This window comes from Haliotis rubra, unplaced genomic scaffold (assembly GCF_003918875.1).
Source record: "Haliotis rubra isolate DU_JTF1 unplaced genomic scaffold, ASM391887v1 Scf300, whole genome shotgun sequence".
Lineage (NCBI taxonomy): Eukaryota > Metazoa > Mollusca > Gastropoda > Lepetellida > Haliotidae > Haliotis > Haliotis rubra.
This window is the reverse complement of record NW_025766970.1, coordinates 897,626-920,995: the sequence shown is the minus strand read 5'-3', so window position 1 is coordinate 920,995 and position 23,370 is coordinate 897,626. Positions and strand designations below refer to the sequence as shown.

Here is a 23,370-nt window from a genome sequence, read left to right as displayed (position 1 = left end):
GAACCGATGACATGTGTCAACCAAGTAAGTGAGCCTGACCACCCTATCCTGTTAGTCGCCTCATACAACAAGCATGGTTTACTGAAGATCAATTCTAACCCGGATCTTCACAGATGAAGGACACTGAAATAGTCAGACAAGATGTGCTACTGGGAGTGAATAGCGTGCCACTTGGACTACATGATGTATTGCCAGGAGTAACATAACATGCATTTGATAACCGTAACATGTGTCAAAAGGAAAATCGATAATTAGCAGTAGCATACAAATAACAGTCTATCGCAATCGATAGCACTAAACACCTACCACATGAATATGAAAACATGTTGCTGGAATGTGATGTGATTGAGTGCTCAAGGAATAGCTGGCAAAGAGATAATATAAACAGTAATAAAGAATGTAGACATACCTGTAGATATTCTGGAGGATAAGATAGTATTTATCAACAAGATAACAACTCAGACCTTATCCATGAACTTGATGCCAGTGTTTGAAATAAACACTTGCCCATAGGCCTGTGGTATGTAGATTTAATGTTGGGCCTGTAGTTTGAAATTTGTATGGGTCCTTATGGACTGCAGTAAATTTTCTTGAAGTATTTGTCTCTGTGAGCTGCAGGGTGTCATAAAATACCGTCTGGGCTTGCAGCCCTCTCAAGTCTGTAGGTCCTTAAGTTAGGCTGGCAAAGGATATTTCAAACACTGCACACTTCCAACTAGACATGGAGTCAGTCTACAAAATAGTGTTTAAAGCCTATCTGACTGTGTAAATTCTTTAATTGTGAATGACAGTCGGTGTGTTCCAGTCTATGACATGAACTGTCCCGGCCACTCCGCTCATCTCCCGGTACACCAGGAAGGGAGGTCCAGGGAGGAGAGGGTTTTCAGCCGAGTACACCGTGCAGGTCTTGAAGGCACAGGGGGACTCCCTCCAACTGTATCTGAGTCCCAGGATAGTCTGCCCCTCCCCACACACTAGGGAGAACAGTGTGATGCTAGTAGGGAGGGCAGACAGGATGGGGGTGGGGGTCCAGAATGTAATGCTGGATTTGTTTACAGTGCAGAGAACCTGAAATATAATCATGTGAAACAAGTTTTAGCCTGCACTTTCACCTTCTGATGATGGTTGAACATCTTGTTAACATCAGGTATACACCTATCTATTTGCCAATTTACCAGGTCTTTCCAGAAACAACCTTAGTTCTTAAAGTGTTGACACAGGACAAGCCTCAGATCAAAGAGCAGCATTTGTTTTTTCTAAAAAAACATTCCATGCTTTATATGGACTAGTAACTATTATGGAAATGACCCACTGATCTAGACACCTACTTCAAATCCGACCATATTGTTGTACTTGATCTTCTCTGTGTACATCAGGGTGAGGTTTGTCGTGCCTTCTTGTATCTGTGCTGGTAGAGGTCCCTGAGTTCCCTCCCCTTGCTGGTTGTAGGCGACACTCATCCCACTGACGGCCAGCCTGGCAACAACATCCTGTTTGTCTCGGGGGTGGATGCTAGAAAAACACACAAAACACATTAGCACCAAACACTAACAGCTCTTATAGTGGAAACTATCATTACAAGATGGCACTCCATCCATGTTTCATGAAAAATATTCAACCATCAAATGATGCCTTACAGATAGAGTGAGTGAGTGAATATTGCTTCACTCGGAACTCAGCACTAGACAGTTTTGCAGTAATTTGCAGTGAGACCTTACTGAGAGAACAACAAAACAACACTGTCAGATTTGTAAGCATATACTTTTATCGACAACATTGAATTTTAGGCCAACAATTTTGTAAACCAACTAGCAAAATATGAAATGCCTGATTGTCCTTACCTTCCATAGGGAGAGGCAAAGTCTGGGAGATCCATGGCAACAGACATAAAGACATTCTGCATCCTGGGATTGGGCACATAGCCGTAGTCAGCTGTCTGGTGCCACCGGATCTCCGGGAACGCCGGGTCCACACTGTCAGGTCTGTAGGCAGCCAACTGGAACCAAGCAATGGTAATTACGTCATAGTATATGTAAATACACTTAGACAAGTATTGTTGAAAAAGGCTCCCACATTGTTGAGCTAAGGTCTCCTAGAGTTCTCCTGTTGGTCTAGTTGTGACGCTGGGCGGTGACTGCAGGTTTAGATGATCCACTAGTGACTTAGAGATCAAAGTCTCCAAGAAAACATTACTCTGAGAAATGGTATTAAAATAAAATATTCTTCTTCTTTCAAGATTTGTTTTTTAATGAACTATTTCAATATGGACACATTTCAAACAGACTGATGTAAGTTCAAGTATAAGAGTGCAAGTGTACCTGAACAAAGCCAAAAGGAAACACAGGATCAGTTTCTCCATCGGATGCGTTGTGGAACTTCTGTCTCCAGTCATCTATCATGCTGGGGAATGTACAGTTGTACTTGTGGAGGTTCTTGACTTCGTTTGATTCACCTACACAGAGATTACAAGGAACATATTTGAAAGAAAAGAAGTGCCACAGGGAGACAATATTCCAGTTACCGAAGGTGGTCTGAGAATAATCAACTCTGGATCACAAAATCCAGTGACTGATGCAATCAACAGCATCATCAGCATATGATGACGTGTTATCAGACACAAGCATTATGGCTAACGTGGAATGTAGGTCGGGTGATAGTCCATTCACAGGAACATGATGAAGACAGATAGACAGATAATAAACAATTCCTAAGTTATGATCTATGAATGCTTTTAAATAATGTGTGTACCGCACATTGTCTATACATCAAGCATCCTTGAAAAAGTCACATAGGGTTTACTGCGTTTTCACATTTTGCGCCTGTCACATTAACTTTTCTACGATTGTTCTGCATTTGAATTACAGAGACTTCGGAAATGTCAGCTGCTTGTTCCATGTGTTTTAGTGCATACTAAAACCTCAGAGTCTCAGCAGAGACTGGCATACAGCATTCGTTTCCTGGTTCGATGCCATCACTATCATCTTCCACATGTTCCACATCTGTATTTTGGGATGTCATTGATTCCTCAATTAGTTCTTTGTCCCCCTGCTTCCCAAAACAGGAAGATCGTCGTCGATTGCATTATACAATTCCAGTTTCGAGATTGTTGATAGGGGCATTCTTTGCTGCATATTCCCCGTACTTCATTAGTGCATCAGTTACGTCTTCTGGGTGAAATCCAAGGAAGTCGTCATCAGTGAAAGCTTCAAAGAGCACCTTGCTCCAGCACTTTTCGATCGATCGCTGCGAAACACTTTGCCATGCCATGTGGGAGGTCATGATAGCATCTTTCACCGACGCGGTCCTAAGGAAATCCACGGGAGTGAGTCCAGATGTAATAGCACTATTCACTAGCCCTCTCCTGTATGATGTCTATGATCCACTGGTTGAAGGAGAGAGGGAGTATTCTTTGGGAGGACTGCTCAAATTTTTCCATCATGAGATATTAGCATGGTCATAGGTGGGTGGGTGGGGCAGTCGTCCATCAGGAGTATAGCCTTTTTATCTAGTCGCAATGATTGTAAGTACTCTGACTGCAAGGATGAAACCATTCCTGGAAGATAACTGCAGTCATCCAGGCATTCATTGAGGCCGTGTAGACAGCAAATGAGGTGAATCGGTTAACATCGTGGAGACAATAATAAGGGGCTTCAGCTTGCGCTTTCCTGTTTTATTACTTGTCAGCAAAAGGTCACACGTTGTTTGGCCATCTTGAACCAGCTGGACGTTTATCTTCTGGCATGGCCAAGGTTCTATCTTATAATACTGCCCAGTCTCGTCACAGTTATAAATTTGTTCCGGGCCCAGGCCTTCTGACTCTATCAAACTCCGCAGTTCAGCCGGATAATTGCTTGCTGCTTCCTGGTCGGCAGATCGAAAATGACTTTTGCCATGACGGTGTTGGAAGAGCCATAGCCATCCAGAGCTGATCTTGAACGAGTCTTTAGATCCATGAATATGTCCTAAAAACTTCAGTGTTTGAATCTCCATAATCTGTCCAAATACAGGTGTGTAAACCACAAAAACAGAGCTTTGTCCAGCGTCGTATCATATGCCATCTGAGCCTTCTTCAAGCTAAGACACACAAACTTTTATAACGACAATTATTCCAGCACTCACTTCTCCTACTTTGAAAGTAATTACAGTTTAATTTAAACTGTTACAAAGTGCTTTGTTTCAGGCTGTCTGAGCTGAGAATGTGTTTTTTTAATTCTTCAGGTGATTCTGATTTGTTTCCACTTATTGTCTGGAATCCACTCCGGCTGACACAGAGCATGCATGCACCACGTTGTTACGCCAATGACAACACCTGGCATGTTTGATGTTCAAATTAGTTTTGAAAGTTCAAAAAGCTGATCTCAGAAAAAGCTGATCAACAGAGAATGCAGCAATATATAAGGTAGATGTTTGTTTAACAATTAAGGATCAATTGATGATCCCAATTAGATGTGGAGAACACGCATTGTAATAGATGGATCATTAGGTCATCACTGTACACTCATTACACAACATGTAATTACATGAACTTTTGGGGAACCATGCTTTACCCTGCGGTTTAAACAAATCCGCAGTATCGCGAAGAGAGTTATTGCAAGGGATGCCTGTATTTGTGACTAAGAATGTGAAGTATGGCTTAACGGTTCCAATCCTGAAAATTCTGCAAAATACAGATAACCCTGATCTTAATCTTGTTCATAATAATCAAATACCCTGATAAACCATTTCTTTGTTCTGAGCGGGAATGTACTGTGATATAACCTTCACCAGTACTGACTCTAGAAATACATGTGACTACCGTATCTGAGATTATTGTAGTTGGCATTTTAACTTGCTTTCGCAGAAATCTTTTAAGACCTAAATTATAGCATAGGGTCATTTACCTTGATACCAGATAGCTCCATATATGGTCATATTGAGGAGAGGGAAGACCATTCCATTCCACAGAACAGAGGAGGCGCTGGGTCCTCCAAAGCCTGTTGCTGGATCAAATCCTAGTTGATGGTCACTGAAATCCTGTACACTGGTAAAAAATACATAGAAAACATACAAAAATGGACAAAGAAGTGGATTTAACACAGCTCCAATATCATAGCTCCAATGTCCTAAGTTAATAAACTATGAAAACTTAAATAACCTTCTGCATGATGTTTGACGCATGAATGATAAATGAAAGATAAATTGCACAGAAAATGACAGCTCACGCTGTGAACAGCACCAGTCATCGTGTTTGCAGCTCTACAACGTTGCTGTTGTAACTCCCATGTCCAGACAACTGATCAGGCCAAAATGGCTGATGTTGAAAACACTCAAAAATGTGTGCCAGTTTGACAAATATAAGTTAGTTCTTAGGAATAAACACACTAACAAAATGGACAGACACTTCCATCTAATGAATAACCAAAGTCAAACAGATATGACTGGGGTGTAATTCACTGATCTAATGGGTCAAACACAAGGTGACCAAAACCAACGTGAATGTGATCAAATAGCTGACAGAGCTGTCAAAATATCTCTATGTGATGAGGATGTGAAAGGATAAAACATTCAAACTTTGTTGTCTAACACCACACAAAGTAATATTCCAGCTATAGTATACGACAGTGGTCTGTAAAACATTAAGTCTTGACCAGACAATAAAGAGATCTACACCTCTGAGTGAGTGAGTTTAGTTTTACCCCGCTTTTAGCAATATTCCAGCAATATCACGGCAGGGGACACCAGAAATGAGCTTCACACATTGTACCCATGTTGGGAATCGAACCCAGGTCTTTGACTATGATGAGCGAACGCATTAACTACACAACCAGATTTTCATGGCTATGTTCACAGGCAACATTATCCAACATCTGGCATTTTCCTCTGCTGCCAGTTTCTTTGATACAAAATATACAGGACACGCTCAGTATTACGTACTCATCTGTTTCTTCGTGCAATCCACACTTCGCCAAAGCATCTGTAGATGACCACGCCTCCACCGGTGTCCCTCCCCAAGAGGTGTCGATCAGGCCGATGGGGTAGCCCAGCTTCTTGTACAGGGTTTTACCAAACAGCCAGCACACAGCAGAGAAGTACTTCCAAGGTTTCCCACCAACTGATGCTGTTCAAACCAACTTATAGTATAGGATATTTATATAGCGCACACACCCACGCATCTAGTACATCCCTCGATCATTGGATGTCAATCTCAACGGCACATCGTTATTATCAATGTCAACTCTGTGAGGATCATACAACTCTTGCAGCCACTATGTGCACCACGTTAGAGTGGCTTTACCATCCTTACAAGGTACCCATTCACAGCTGGGTGATACGTTCGTAGCCCAAAGAATTCTTAACTTTGATTGTAGCCAATGTATTACAATTGGGCTTAAGAAGTTTGTAGGGATACGAACGCTTCTAGAATAGATAGCCTGGTCATCTACCAATGGATTTGTGAGTTCTTTTAAGTGCACAGGGTTGTGTACTGTACACTAGGGGTTGTGACAACACTGAAAGAGCCTGCACACAAAGTTGACTCCAAGGTTTTTACACCCGGTCACAGGTGGGCTCGATCCTGGATAACTAGCCTGGCGCCCTAAGGCAGCTCGCCCACCACAACCCCATTAGAGTGCATCTCTAATGTGCTAACATTCAGCTTGAAAAGGCACTAATAACTTCTGTACAGGTTCTATTGTTACTGCTTAGACATGTCCTCTCCTGAGAACAGAGCTGTGAACCAGTGAAAGCAATCTTATAATTCACTAATTTACAGTTGCACTGACAATTTTACTTTGTTCTCTCCAGTCAACAAACTACCAAGAATCACCTTAACCAAATGCATAGCCATTTCCCACGAAACACAAGTACCACAAAAGGTAGCCGTGAACACAGTTATCAATTATTCTTATTTCATTATTTGTCCTCTTGACTCCTGCAGGCAAAAACTGATAAAAAATAATTAATACATCAGACCTTATCTGTTCATTAAGTGTAGATGTATGAAAAGGTTATTCAATTACAAACAAGCATTGTCACTAAGGTGACATAATCCCACGCCGCAAATTATCAAATCAAACTTATAAAGTAATGAAAGTTTAAGTTAAATGTCAACAAAAACATGACCAGTCAACCTCCCTTTAAAGTCTTGCTCTTTAGGTGTTCAAACACACACATATTTTCAAGACTGACTTTGACATGAATGTCATAGTGTATGAAATATGCAAAAATAGTACTTAAGAAATTGCTTTTTGAAAAACATTTAAGGGAAGTCTTGAAAGTCTTTGAAGAAGATCCAGTGAACTGTTTTTGAAATATCTTGCTGACAATTCAGGTTGACATGCTCAAATCTTCAAAGTGTTTCTGTGACCTTGAAAATTAAGTGAAGGTCACCAAAATCGACTGGGCCCTGCGCCTTACCTAGATAAAGCTTTGTATTGAATATGAAGAAAATCCAGATAGCTTAACATGCAGGTTCACATGAGATCATCAAAGCTTAAAACTATGCGAAGGTCCTCAAAATCGATTGGGCCCTGCGCCTTACCTAGATAAAGCTTTGAATTGAATATGAAGAAAATCCAGAGAGTGGTTCTTGAGATAGCTTAACATGCAGGTTTACATGCTGAAATCATCAAAGTGTCGCCATGACCTTGAAAATTATGTGAAGGTCATCAAAATCGACTGGGCCCTGCGCCTTCCCTAGATAAAGCTTTGTATTGAATATGAAGAAAATCCAGTGAACGGTTCTTGAGATAGCTTAACATGCAGGTAAAACGTTTAATACCCCTTATGACCTTGAAATTAAGGTCAAGCTCACCAAACCTGACTTAAACCTTTCTGATACTGTGATGTAATTAGGTTCCAATAATGAAAAGAATCTAGTGAACGGTTCTTAAGATATTCCAATTCGTACGGACGGACGGACGGACGGAGGGACGGAGCCTAATACTATATCCCTCGCTTCGCGCTAAACGCGCGGCGGGGGATAATAAAAGTATTTACTAAAGAGTCAGCAGGGAAGGGCATTGTAACTATATATCATCATATCACAACTCATGTTGGAACCCGTGAAGATCCGGGTTAGAATTGGTCTTCAGTAACCCATGCTTGTCGTACGAGGCGACTAACGGGATCGAATGGTCAGGCTCGCTGACTGGGTTGATACTTGTCATCGTATCCCAATTGCGTAGATCGATGCTCATGCTGTTGATCCCTGGATTGTCTGGTCCAGACTCAATTATTTACAGAATATGAAATATTGCTAAATGCGGCATAAAACTCAACTCACTCACTCACTCTCATGTTGGCGGCCTTGTGGTTAAAGCGTTCACTCATCATGCCAAAGACCAAGGTTCGATTCCCAACATGGCTACTATGTGTGAAGCCCATGTCTGGTGTCACTCACTCAATCACATGTAGCACTTCAAAGCATAATTGGGGCGGTGGGGTAGCCTAGTGGTTAAAGCGTTGGTTCGTCACGCCGAGGACCCGGGTTCGAATCCCCACATGGGTACAATGTGTGAAGCCCATTTCTGGTGTTCCCCGCCGTGATGTTGCTGGAATATTGCTAAAAGCGGCGTAAAACCAAACTGAGTCAAAGCATAATTACACTTGACAGCCTGTATAATTAGGATAAGAGTGGGCCATTTAGTAAAAGTCAGCTAAAAATACCTCACTGAAACACATCAAATAGACTAACGCTTAGTCTCTGAATACAATATTTTTCAAGCAATGGGCACCAGGAAATCTTGTAATTGGTCCAGTTCATTGTGTACCAATACAAGCTGAGTTCTCAGCTGCAGCTGCTAGCTGCCCTCTTTCCTCAAGCTCCACACATCATTCCAATACGTAATAGTTCTCTGTAGCTGTAGGGAGCTATATACCTGATTGGTTGGTTGGTTTGTTGTTTAATGCAATATTCCTGCTATATGGCAGCAATCTGTAAATAATCGAGTCTGGACCAGAGAATCCACAGATCAACAGCATGAGCTTTGATCTACGCAACTGGGATATGATGACATGTGTCAACCAACTCAGCAAGCCTGACCACCTGGTCCCGTAAGTCAACATCATACGACAAGCATAGGTTGCTGAAGACCAATTCTAACCCGGATATTCTCGGGTCTATAACCCTGAAGGCATATGTCACATTTACACATATGAAGCAGTAGTGCTTATACAAGCACTGATAAAAAGGGATAGATTAATATTTATACGAACATTTGTCAGCAACAGCCCACTGTTCCCAGATGCCGTGGAGGTCAGGGATGGGGAGTGATGAAATAACATCGCCAACGGTAAACAAACGGATGTTGGGGTAGTTGCCGGCGTCAGCGATTTCCTCACTTGCATTGAATCCCTGAATCAAGACAGCAGTGTTGTGTAAACTTAAGAGTGGATTCAAATATATGAGAGGAAATTATTTTCAAACTATATGGGTTTGTGTTAAACTTGCCCAAAGCTTGGTTAATGTGAATTATATAAAATCAGTAGGGAGGTAGTTAAATTCCAAGTACAGTTCTGAGCTTCAAATCTCAAGGTTAGGAACTGTGGCAACTACAAGCAAAAGGAAGCACCATTGAGCAGTGATATATGTTTGTATTGGGTGTCAATTTTTCTGTTTAAACCTGAATCAGGGACAGAAACTAAATTTGACGATAGATGGTGGTGAAATATATGAATATAATGAAGGCAAATCGTTTTGGAAAGCTGACATCGGGCACAATACTCCATGTATCTTTGATTTTGATTCAACAGTCACATTCACTCAGGATTCGACTTAGATAACCAGCTATGGAGATTTGACAGATTATCATAGCAGTAATAAATCTGAGTATAATATTTGAATGTCATCTTTCTCCCACACATACTTGGATCATAGTAAACTGCATGTTGGACTGCCCTGAGCACACCCAAACATCTCCAAACATCACGTCAGTCAGTGTGATCGTCTTCTCGCTGGATATGGCAGTGATCGTGAAGGGCCCAGCACTTGACTCTGCAGGGAGTTTTAGTTTCCACACCCCATAGTTGTAGAGTGGGTCCAGGTACACCTTGGTTGTGTAAATCCCTCTCTCGCTGACTTTGATGATGATTCTCTCACCAATGTTGGCGGCGTAACCCCAGATGGTTGCTCTCTTCGGTGCCTTCTGTAGAACCATGTGGCTGGAGAAGTAGGAGGCGAAGGCAAAGGACTTGGTAAGGCCTGGAAGTCGGGACGCTGCTCTCTGCTGTTCTTGGGATGCTGAAATTTGTAACTCATAAATATTCTATGGTTTTACTTGCCATTTCCTTCTCTGTCTATGCAAAAAGTCCCCTTAACCCTACTATATACTCCCAACAAGCTGACAGCATATAGAGATCCAGGGCTCCAGATAAGGGCCGTATCGGCGTATGTATGGATAAAACACATGCACGATACGGTAGGAAATAATTTAGAAAACGCAGCAGATACGCACCACAGCAATGGTGTACGGTCTTAGAATCATTTATAGACGTATTTATCTGAAAAAGTATTGTATTGTTGTTTATTGACCTGTTTACACAAGAATAGCAATGTTGTGGTGCATATATGAAACGAAACACAAGATTACTGATACTCCATTAAATACCATTCAGTACTCTAAATGTACACTTAAGTTTTTCCAGTACTCCTATATTGAAAAAATAAGGAGTACGTACTCCAGATGTTGAAAAATTATCTGGAGCCCTGGACATCAAAAGACAACTAATCACCACTTTAAACTAAAAATTGAAAAGGGAAATTGCATTTCAGTATTAACAAAGATCTTCGAACATTCTTTGAAAATAAAAGATTTTATGGTTTCTGAGGTTAGTTTATTCTCCTGCTATGGTGGCCATTTTGAACTTTTTGTAATTGAGTAATTATTGCTGAATCCTGTATTAAACATATTGATACTGATATACACATTACAAACAATTGTTTTTCAGATCAGTGCTAACAGACAGACAGACAATGAAGGATGACAGGGGTGGACTGCAGAGTATGTGGTTTACCGTTTAGTAAGGAATAAACTGATCATATTCTGTTTTTACAAAATCAAATTTTCACATCACCATCTCTTAGTTCTAAGAATGTAATCTGTAAATATTTGTGCGTTTGTGTTGAAGACTATTTCTAGACCCTGTATATCATCATGATCAGACAACAGGGTCATTCATTCAAGAACCTCTAAATTACAGGACCAAAATAAACTCATTCTTCTTTAGCACAGAGCAAAAATCTCACTAAAACAAACTTGAACTAAAGTTTGAACATAATGAATGCAAAGATGCAATGAGAGGCACCAAAAAACAACTGCTTGGCTCCCTTCAGAGAATTAACTTATCTAGCTTGGTATTTCACACACACAAATATCTGTTTCTGAAAGAATAAAATAGTATGTCTTGAGGCAAATATTGTCCTTTCATAAAAGAATACGTTCTTTAACTTTTGTTATTAAGCACAGCTAAAACCTTTCAGGTACAGACTGAAAAAGGTTGGATTGGTGACAACTGAAGAACTATTTTTCACATTGTACAATGTGGGTCAACAAAACATCTCACTGTGGTATGCTTTGTTAATTAGGAGATAAACATACTGATTAAAAATCTTAATAACGCGGTTATGGTAGAATGGAGATAAACATACTGAGTTCGAAAATCAGAGGTATACAATGTGATTATATACCTCTCAAGGGATACGGAGAAAATGGACACCAGCGAAAACAGACCCCCAAAAAATTGAGAAAACGTCCACCGCACTGGAGAGAACAGCCACCAAACCTAGAGAAAATGGCATCTGTGCCTATAGAAAACGGCCAACACAGTTGCAGATCAAACGAGATTATGTGATTAAATATATCCTAAATAATAGAGATTTTACTTCATTGCGGATAAACTTTTAAAAATTGATTGTTTTTGTTTCGATATCCACAGCGGTTTAACCTTTGAAGATTGATGGGTTGTTTCGAGAGTTACGATGAACAAACCAGTTGATTGATTGTAGATTTTACAGGCAAGATTAGTTGATGATAGAGAGTAAAAAGATAACAAGGCAGTGTTTATATTTACGAACGGATTTGTAGAATATTTAATTACATCAAATATGAATAAAAAAGTCTGTTTTAACTAATTCTGACGTGAGAGTGAGAAAACAGGTTGACAAAAGAATTAATAGATCATCTTATCTAATATTTTCACCGACAACCACTGAGCAATGATAACATCTTCTCGTGTTTATTCAATAATCAACTGTTGACGGGTGAAGGCGCAAGCCCGAACTAATCCTTTCTGGTCGCCTGCCGCTACTGTTTAAAGAGGTGATGATAGACATGCTTGGTCATGATCAGCCAGCCAGCGACCACTTATATCTCTTTAAGAAATACATGAAATACTATTATTTGATAGATAATGTTCTTATTTATTCTGTTTATCTCTTCAGTACACGTATCATCATATTTATTATCAATAACAACAAACTATGTAAAAAAATTATAGTATTATAATATATATATTGCATTTTTCATAGCCAAACAAATGAAGAGTGGTTTGACGAGCATTCTACGGCAAACAGTATAATATAAAAATACAACTTGTAGATGCACAACCAAAACTTTGCCATGACTATGTTATCATTGTGGTTGCCTTCTTATTATGATATTGATTTAGAGATGATCAAAAGCAAAATAAAATACATGTAGTTTTCTGTTATATCTCTTGGCCCAGAGGCCAATTTCTCTAGTAGTGGTGGCCGTTTTCTCCAGGGTGGTGAGCGATTTGCCATTTTCGCTGGGGTCCGTTTTCACTATAACGCACCTCTGAATGACTTTTATTAACCAATAACAATCCAGTATTTACTGAAGTCATGGTAAAATTAGGAGATAAACATACTCTGTTGGAAAATCAGAGGTATATAACGAAATTAAGATAGCTCTTAAATTTGACTTAAAACTGAAAGCATAGTGTGAGGTTTCAAATCCTGATTTATGAACCAGAACAGCTGATAGAGATGAGTATTCAATAACACCAGCAAATTTCCTTTATCTGCCCTAGTACCATCATTCTGGTAACTGGATAAACATTCATGAATGCATGCAATACCTTCTGGCCACCACCACACAGTGCATTGGCGGATCCCTTTGGCGGATTTGTTCGAAACTAAACAAGCTCCAACGTCTTTTATACCTCAAAGTATTGCAATTTTAAACAAATTTTGAATGTCCAGTTATCATCTTATTCATTCAATTATTTTTAAGCACATATATTTATCTCTTTCCATGTTTTAAGAAATTTCATGTTTTATGTTGACATTCATTTCTATTATTGTCAAGCTCTGTGATCCAAAACGAATTCCTTTTAAGGTACTAAAGTATTGCCTGTCTGTCTGTCAGTTGGCAAAATCGATCTACGTACCATTACATTCTGAGAATACATAAAGAGAACTTATTCTGTACGTAAATATTTATATGCACAGATAATAATAATAATAAAATAACTTACACACGATTTCTCCCAATTCTTTTGACATCTGTTCTATATACTGTCCTGAAGCTGACCATGATGACAAAATAAAAACACATCCAAGAAACAGGTTTTTAACGTACGACATTGTGAGCTTCGAACCGTGTTGTTATACTCCAGACAGAGCCTAGTTACACTGAAGCAGCTACCCAGCTGTCAATCAAGGCTTCGGCAACCACACCACAATACTTGGGTTTACTTTGCATAACACGAACAGATTGTTTCACTATTAAGGCAGCTGACGTAGCAGATCAGTTCCTTTGTGCTTGGTACAAAGTCACATGTTCTCTTCAAGTATGAGTATCACCATTAACACAGATAATTGTCATCTCGTGACACCGAATGTTGCCTCCCCTGTTGGTCTGGTGTATTTCGACGACTGCTCTTGTTTGAAAACACATGTTCTTCGTTTTCGAGCGTGTCCTCAAAAGTTAGTATGGAATCAACACATTGTTAACCTGCAAATCACTTGTTCATGTAAGGATGTCTTCTTCAAATCATAGTACATGTTCTTGTAATAAACGGTATCAACATCACATTTATTAATATATATACGCTGTTCAAAAACTTATAAAGTTGTATAGGAGCTTATATATGTATGACAGATTTACGTTTACCAGAAAAACTGGGGTTGTAGTCGAATGGGCCGAAGGACAAAAGGGCCGAAAAAAAAGTCAAATAGGTGAAGAAGGCTGCCACACAAGACCTGTTCAAGTCTGCCAGGTCCATAGCTGAGGATGTTATTGATATTGTTATGATATTATGTTTTAATGCTATATATGTTTTCAAAAAATGAAACACATTTGTAAACTGTTTTTATGTTCGGCCCATATGACTAATAATAAGGCCCTTTTGACATTTTTCCACGGTCCATTTGACTTTCACCACGGCCCATTTGACTTGGCACTTATCGGCCCTCTTGTCCTTCGGCCCATTTGACTAGATCCGGAAAACTGTATATTAATCTGACGAATGTTTCATGTTAAAACTGATTCGGCTTCATAGGCGGATCCAGGGGGGATGGGGGTTCAGGGGTGAAAAACTTTGTGCCGAAAGTTTGTTAAATGACCATTCAAACCCGGGTGAAAATTAAATGTGCAACCCTCCTTTTCTCAATAGTGTGCATCCTCCCCTTCTCAGAAAGCTGTATCCGCCCCTGGGCTTCAAACCTTGTGTTGTGTACAGAATATTGGTTGTGTTATTACATAGTTTTTCATACGACCAAAATGTACGTATGAACAAGACTGGCATGACTTTCTTGAACATTGTCCTTTATCACTGAACAAAATACTTTCCATTTTGAAAGTGACATAAAATATATTGTTTTAAACATATTTTATTCACTGAGAAAAGAATTAGGAACAAGTTCTCCAACTTAGAATACCCTCTCCTTGGTATGTACATAGGTAATTTAAATTTCCGCAAATAAAGATGACAGATAGTGGACAAGAAAGTAGAATAAGTAAAAAGAGATAGAGCTTATACAAAATAATATCAAAATGCTATGCAAATCGTTTTGTCTCACAAATGAACGATTGCCTTAACTTGAATACTTTTGCATTTTCACATGATGATAGGTCTGCACTTCCTTCTAACACAAGTTTAAGGTCGACTGAAATACCTGCTGATGAACAAATGCGCTTAACTGATAACATGAAGTTAACTCTTTGTTGTTTGTACAATGGACATTCAAACAGATAATGATACGAGTTCTCAATAAATCACCACATATACAAATAGGATCAGCTTTCATTCCAACTCTGTACAAATCAAAGTTCAAACAACTAACAAAATAACGCAACTAGGTATGATTATTATTTAATTTTCTTTTACCACACGAATAATACTGAGGTGCACATGCATGGTTATCAGTTATACATGATTTAAAAGTTGAAACACTTTTTGAATTACGAATGATAGTTGGTAAATTGTTCCAAGAGCATATTGTAGAAGGAAAGAAGGATTTATTACGGTTAATACGTTTCGTCGAGTTACCCAAGTTTCGATGTTGTCTACACAAATGCTACATAAAAACAGATAGTTATAAAAGTTCAGAAGACAGGATTTGTGAAGTATGTAACTGTGGATATGTAGAAAGCTACTATCACGTTTTGTATATTTGTGAAACTTAAGCAGATTTGCGTCAGATTTAACTTAACAAGAAATACTTTGTAGATCAAAAGTACACACAACAGAACTATAACGCAGTTATTTCCGCTGGTAACTTTGAAACTGTTGTGCATTTGTAACTTAAGGTTTTTTTCCTAACAGGCAGACACAATAGCAAGAACTAGATTAAGGAATACCTGCAGCGTGCCTCTTAATCGGTGCAAGGACATGAACTGCCGAGCAACACAAGAATTTACACTTGAAATTCTATTGACCAAATACGTAGAAAACGTATCAAAACGTTACTTCACTGAAACACCTCAAACTAAGACATATCTACTGGGCCTGACCTATTTGTATCACCATCGAATACCTTTTTCTTGTTAATATTTCTTTCACCTGTTTCTTAAGTCTGTTTGAATGCAGCCATCAACAAACTTTCTTAGCCCGCCAGTTTGTTTCAACTACCATTAAATCGAGGTGCGTCTTATTCAGTTAAATTTTCGGTTTAATATTTTTTTTAAAGGAATAATAACTGAAAAATTTTACCTCATAATTCAGTTCTCAACACAGTTCACCCACTTCTTATTCCTAGTCCAATCACTACTGTCCCATTAATCAAACGTAAACGATTGCACCAACAAACACTTTCGTTGTTTTAAGACAGTTGTATAACATGGTTCACTGTTCCCGGTAGAAAAGAATTATTATATGGTCAAAATTTTTTTTATGTCTCTCATAATTCTATTTTGAATGATTCTGTACCCGTTTATAAATGAATTGTATGTACAGTTGTGTGTATATTTAGCTTTGTACAGAAGTGAGACGTTAATAAACTATTGTCTGTCTGTCTGGTTAATTTAGATGGGTTATAGAGACAACCCCACATTGCAAAATTGGCCCCCAGGTACTATAATGAAAATGGCCACTAATTTCAAAGAAAATGGTCCCACATTTGCGAGAAAATCAGCCCAAATAAATTCAATGGTTTAACTGGGCTCGTTGGTCCTTGTGAACCTTCTCCGGAATAACAGAATTGATCAAGTCATTAAAGAGTTCCATGGGTAATCACTATGCATACGGATTCTAAGATTCTCAAGTACATTAACGGGACCAAATTAACATGTATGTATTAAGACCCGTGTATCTTACGTGTCCGTGTCAGTTACGTTCTCAAAATATTCATGGTTGTCCCACGTAACTGATACACATTGAATGAATTCAGGCCCGGTATTATGCACGAGCTTTATTCGATACGGGAGAAGAATATTAAGTATTCGAAGAATCCAGCTTAACTCATGATATACTATGTCAGGATTTGTCGGAAGACCATTTTGATTTGGACAGGCGTCAATCTTATAATATATCATTTTCTTTTTTAATAGAAAACACCCCAGAATATCAGAATGATTATAGTCAGAACAATTTCCCTCAATTTTTAACAACTTTATTCCCTCAGCAGAATATATTATGGGCATGTTCAAACATACCAAGAACAAATATTGTATGGTGAATGTTATTACATATATCTTTCACCTGTTTCTTAAGTCTGTTATTCAATGAGAAACAATTCCTATCGGACCGCTTTTTTCCGATCCTCTTAAAAATTACAGTTTGTCATTATCCGTAAAGATGGTATTCTACAAACTCTGCCTGTCGAATGAGGCCCTTCAACTAGGCTCCGTCTCTACACGTTACAAATTAGACGCACCGTTGGAATCCGGCAAGTACATTTTATTTACAATGTTGGGTTTTATTTTTTATTTTTATTTTCATAATATTCTACTGAAAGTAAATGCGAACATTTCCATAGTGTAGAAAATCTTTCAGTAAAAAGCTATTTCCGGTGTTGCTAGGGCAACAGTTGCTGAGTTCAACACCCGGCTCTTACGATTCTTGTGTACAGAAGCGTATCGTTGCCATCAAAGTTGTTTTTTCAACAGATTCCATCGACTATTTTGAGTTTGAGTACCTACTTGCTACTGCAGATAGGTTTGTAGATGGTATTTTGTACATAAGCAGTTTGTTTTCTCCCGAAATGCTTTCAGATTTGCCATTCTTGGCACAGTAAACAAAATGGGCCCCCCTTGACAACCAGCAAATATTTAACAATTTGAGGCCTATATTGAAGTCAATTCTCTTTAGATTAGTGCTGAATTGTACATTCTTTAACTTTCCTGTTTGTTTCCACGAAGGTTATGATCAATTCAGTTCATACAAGAGAAACCACGGCTGTTCTGACGCCCCAAACTCACCTAAATTCTGATCATGTTAGATGAACGTCCCCCACTCTATAGTATTACGACTACTGTAGTATGGCTAACCTAAGTCCGTAGCTCAAGACCAATTTAAATTACTTCATGTACTGTAAGATTTGCTAATTAAGGTTAACATTAACACAAATATCTACTGAAAATGGCGAAGGGTAGGGTAAAACGCCCGTGATTTCTGCAAGTGAAAAGTCTACTGTAGATCCATGAAAATGTTTTCAAGTGACATTTTTTGACAGGCAGGCAAATGGTTTTTGTGCAGACTGTAAACCACACTGCGATATTTACCAGTCCCTATTGATTTGTGTGTTTTGAGGAATTGAGAATGATGTTTTTTCACGCACTAATCATTGAACAAAAGACCAAATTGAATAATTTGTGCAATTTTAGTCTGCAAATCTCAGCTAGTAATTCCATATCAAAACACAAAACTCCACAAACATGATTTCGGGGAAGGCAGGAAGTATTGGGTTCATTGATTTTAGTGTGATCTTCTCTCCATTATCATTATTATTTGCACATTATTTGACAAAGAATGTATTGAATATAAAATAGAAGTGTTCTATTCAAGTAATCAATAATTCAAGTAAAATTATATAAAGGACTAGAGATATTTTCTTTGTGGACTACCACTGTGAACACAACAGATAGCTACTTCTTAACATAAATATACTCATGCCAATAATGGTTGTCACCACCCTCCCCACCCCAACCCCACCCCACACCCTGTCTCCAATTAAAAAAATTGAAGGGGGTGACAACCATTATTGGCATGACTATATTTAAGACGAGACCAAAAAAATCTGAAAATATGCTCAAAACATAAAATCAACTATGTATATATAATAAATCCTATATGAAAAGTAACTTCATGTATATATTGTTGACAGGTTTCTGACCAGTTTGGAGTATTATCTAGATTCTACAGTATATCCTGTGTTTCACTTTGATCTGGTGTAAAGATCAACTGAAGAGGTATTCTGATCTTAACAACAGACATTACGACTGGGTTAGAATTCCAAACCATTACTAGCCCGAATCCAGAAAAAATGCCCCTGTAAAGTTAACACAATGGGGAAATTAGAATGAGTTCACAGGAATCTGTACTGGCATTGGGCTAGTGTTTAAGTTCCAACCCTGAATATGAACATTTCCCATGTCAAATATAAGTACACCAGCTTTTACATTCATCAAGGCAGGGTTACTGACTGTCTTTCACTCTGTCCTACAGATGCTTTTCAAATTAGACATATAGTAGAATATGTTTGATAAAAAATCATGAAAATTGCCAAACACCATTTGTATCTAGTAATGTCCCTGTATAAAGACCCAATGCAAAGCATTCATATAAACAAGACTAGCAATACCAGTATATCTTCCATTTTGTGAAAGGAATCTAACTATGTCCATAATTGATACTTCAGAAGCACAAGATGCTGCGTCCCAATGAGAGTTGGGTGAATCTGGTTGACCCCACCTGCCCTGACACTTATGCTGTCCTCCCCTCCAGTCCTCGCACCACAAGCCCATCACGTCCAACCCCTAGATCCTCAAGCGAGGATATGTATTTTCAGGATGATGGTATTATCAGTCCAACTGTTGGTGTCTTTTATTCAGAATATCCTAAATTTCAGTCTTGCTCCACTGACACTAATAATTATACTTCTTTGGGTTTTGTAGTGAGCAGACCTATATTGCCCGACCCAAGTGACATGTCCCTCCCAGGTGGCTCAAGTGCAGGCACATTCCTCAACCTAAGTGACATGTCCTTCCCCAGTAGCACCAGTGCAGGCATATTCCCCAGCCCAAGTGGTATGTCACACCCAGCAGGTACCAGTACATTTGCAGACCCAAGTGATATGTCCATCCCAGGTAACACAAGTGCAGGGACGTTCCTCAACCTAAGTGATATGACCATCCCAGGTAGCACCAGTGTAGGCATGTTCCTTAGCCCAAGTGGTATGTCCCACCCAGCAGGTTCCAGTGCAAGTACATTTGCTGGCCCAAGTGATATGTGTCTCCCTCCCAGCACCAGTGCAGGTATAACCTCAGTCAGCAGGGAATTTATATCTTCACTCTCACCACCTCATTTCATGTCTGTTACTGTCTGCAATGAATCAAGTTTCAGTCACATCTCAGTTGGCGGACATTTCTATGTTTCCACTTGCAGATTTTTTTCCCACAGCAGTGAATGCAGCCTAGATCAAGGAACACTCAGCGAGACATCACTGGATAGAGATCTTGAAGAATGTGTTTTCAGGCCTCTGCCAATTTGTAGTGATTGCAGCCTAGATCAAGGAACACTCAGCGAGACATCACTGGATAGAGATCTTGAAGAATGTGTTTTCAGGCCTCTGCCAATTTGTAGTGATTGCAGCCTAGATCAAGGAACACTCAGCGAGACATCACTGGATAGAGATCTTGAAGAATGTGTTTTCAGGCCTCTGCCAATTTGTAGTGATTGCAGCCTAGATCAAAGAACACTCGGCGAGACATCACTGGATAGAGATCTTGAAGAATGTGTTTTCAGGCCTCTGCCAATTTGTAGTGATTGCAGCCTAGATCAAGGAACACTCAGCGAGACATCACTGGATAGAGATCTTGAAGAATGTGTTTTCAGGCCTCTGCCAATTTGTAGTGATTGCAGCCTAGATCAAGGAACACTCAGCGAGACATCACTGGATAGAGATCTTGAAGAATGTGTTTTCAGGCCTCTGCCAATTTGTAGTGATTGCAGCCTAGATCAAGACATCACTGGATAGAGATCTTGAAGAATGTGTTTTCAGGCCTCTGCCAATTTGTAGTGACAGCCTAGATCAAAACACTGCCGGACACTCGATGAGATCTTGAATCACTGGATAGAGATCTTGAAGAATGTGTTTTCAGGCCTCTGCCAATTTGTAGTGATTGCAACCTAGATCAAAGAACACTCGGCGAGACATCACTGGATAGAGATCTTGAAGAATGTGTTTTCAGGCCTCTGCCAATTTGTAGTGATTGCAGCCTAGATCAAGGAACACTCAGCGAGACATCACTGGATAGAGATCTTGAAGAATGTGTTTTCAGGCCCTCTCAAGCCAATTTGTAGTGATTGCAGCCTAGATCAAGGAACACTCAGCTGGACATCACTGGATAGAGATCTTGAAGAATGTGTTTTCAGGCCTCTGCCAATTTGTAGTGACTGCAGCCTGATCAAGCCACTCAGCGAGACATCACTGGATAGAGATCTTGAAGAATGTGTTTTTCAGGCCTCTGCCAATTTGTAGACAGCCTCATCAAGGAACACTCATACATCACTGGATAGAGATCTTGAAGAATGTGTTTTCAGGCCTGTTTTTTGTAGTGATTGCAGCCTCTCAAGGAACAATCAGCTGGACATCACTGCAGCCTTGAGATCAAGGAACAGGCCTCTGCTTTGACATGCAGCCTGATCAAGGAACACTCAGCTGGACATCACTGATAGAAAGAATGTTTTCAGGCCTCTGCCAATTTGTAGTGATTGCAGCCTAGATCAAGGAACACTCATCGAGACCTCATTGGATAGCGATCTTGATGGATGTGTTTTCAGGCCTCTGCCAATTTGTAGTGATTGCAGCCTAGATCAAGGAACACTCAGCCAGACATCACTGAAGAGAAGACTTGATGAATCCAGCAACATGCCTGTTTCCATTTCCTGTGAATGCAGCCTAGATCAAGAAACACTCAGCCAGACCTCCCTGGATACACATCTTGATGAATCCATGAACATGCCTGTTTCCATTTCCTGTGAATGCAGCCTCGATCAATCATCAATCAGCGAGACATCACTGAAGAGAAGACTTGATGAATCCAGCAACATGCCTGTTTCCACTTCCTGTGAATGCAGCCTCGATCAAGGAACAATCAACCAGACTTCACTGAAGAGAAGACTTGATGAATCCAGCAACATGCCTGCTTCCATTTCCAGTGAATGCAGCCTAGATCAAGAAACACTCAGCCAGACCTCCCTGGATACACATCTTGATGAATCCACCTCTGGGGATCTTTCAGAATGCAGTCTTGCTGATCAACCAACACTCAGCCAGACGTCACTAGGCGGAGATTTAGATTCTACCATCTTCAGACCTATTTCTATGAGCAGTAAATACAGCCTGTCCGAAGTCATCAGCGAGACATCAATTGATGAAGATTTCTGTGAATCCATCCTCATAGCCTATTCCTTTCAGCTGTAAATCCTGTCAACAGACATCAGCCAGCATGAATGAACGTTTTTGAAATACCTCAATTTGTAGAGAGTTTTATGACTCAACATGTTTATAACAGCAGAAAAACACATTACTATACATGTATTTACCACAATAAACAAAACTACAAAATGTAGTGGGGATTTTTTTGTGGGGCTTTATATGTATTTGTATTGGCATGTTGGGAATAAAGTCCACTGACCAGCCCTTTCATCTAAATGCTCTTCTGACATTTCTATAATATGGCCGGTTTCCACATTTCAGGGTTCTTTCAGACTTCTACATCCTGATTTCTTGCATTACTTTTTCCTGGAGTAATAGTGAACTTAATGCAGGAACATTTTTGCTTCAACTCAAATCCTTTTGCACATCATACCAAAATATAATTCAGGTGTCATAACTCTGTCCAGCAACAATAATCCATCATCAAGTTCCAGCCTAAACTCCATCTGCTCTGGTGACCCCTTCCCCACTCAAGAATCAATGTGAGCACCATATCTCTTTATATTTACCATGCACCAGTTATACAAACAAATATTTCAGGTTTTCCAGCTGTGTCAACTAATCAACTCATGTTTCTTCTCTCTTCACATACTGTACCTCCTCAACACATTTCAGTGTTGCTCAAGACTGGCGACACACCTCTTCCTCCTCCCCAGTGAGCAGCTTTCCACTGCCTGGTCCATCTTGTCAAACTTATGTGACAATCTTTCAGTGTGAATGATATCTGTCATGAGATGTGACAATCTCTCAGTGTAATGATCTCTGTCATGAGATGTGACAATCTCTCAGTGTAATGATCTCTGTCATGAGATGTGACAATCTCTCAGTGTAATGATCTCTGTCATGAGATGTGACAATCTCTCAGTGTAATGATCTCTGTCATGAGATGTGACAATCTCTCAGTGTGATGATCTCTGTCATGAGATGTGACAATCTCAGTGTGATGATGATCAATCTGTCATGAGATGTGACAATCTTTCAGTGTGAATGATCTCTGTCATGAGATGTGACAATCTCTCAGTGTAATGATCTCTGTCATGAGATGTGACAATCTCTCAGTGTGATGATCTCTGTCATGAGATGTGACAATCTCTCAGTGTGAATGATCTCTGTCATGAGATGTGACAATCTTTCAGTGTGAATGATCTCTGTCATGAGATGTGACAATCTCTCAGTGTAATGATCTCTGTCATGAGATGTGACAATCTCAGTGTGATGACCTCTGTCATGAGATGTGACAATCTCTCAGTGTGATGATCTCTGTCATA

General features: G+C 39.5%; 1 protein-coding gene and 1 long non-coding RNA gene across 2 annotated transcripts; one reads left to right on the top strand and one right to left on the bottom strand.

Annotated features, from left to right (window-relative positions):
- Positions 1-19: 19 nt before the first annotated feature.
- On the bottom strand, positions 20-13,847 carry LOC124282687 (sialate O-acetylesterase-like). Its single transcript, XM_046718712.1, has 9 exons — positions 13,477-13,847; positions 9,846-10,219; positions 9,196-9,334; positions 5,914-6,097; positions 4,881-5,020; positions 2,319-2,452; positions 1,842-1,996; positions 1,329-1,512; positions 20-1,068 (listed from the first exon to the last, which is right to left on the bottom strand). The coding sequence occupies exons 1-9, from the start codon at positions 13,583-13,585 to the stop codon at positions 775-777; spliced, it is 1,713 nt and encodes a 570-aa protein (XP_046574668.1). The 5' UTR covers positions 13,586-13,847; the 3' UTR covers positions 20-774.
- LOC124282688 lies at positions 7,499-17,893 on the top strand. Its single transcript, XR_006900221.1, has 3 exons — positions 7,499-7,588; positions 7,744-7,750; positions 17,882-17,893. It is a non-coding gene; the product is annotated as an uncharacterized LOC124282688 (long non-coding RNA).
- The last annotated feature ends 5,477 nt before the right edge of the window (positions 17,894-23,370 follow it).

Bases quoted from the DNA above. Each gene is read 5' to 3' on its own strand.
- LOC124282687 (XM_046718712.1), bottom strand. From the start codon at position 13,585: ATGTCGTACGTTAAAAACCTGTTTCTTGGATGTGTTTTTATTTTGTCA. The intron at 10,220-13,476 runs GTAAGTTATTTT...TACAAATTTCAG, and splicing joins AGAATTGGGAGAAATCGTGT to CATCCCAAGAACAGCAGAGA. The intron at 9,335-9,845 runs GTATGTGTGGGA...GTCTTGATTCAG, and splicing joins TGCAGTTTACTATGATCCAA to GGATTCAATGCAAGTGAGGA.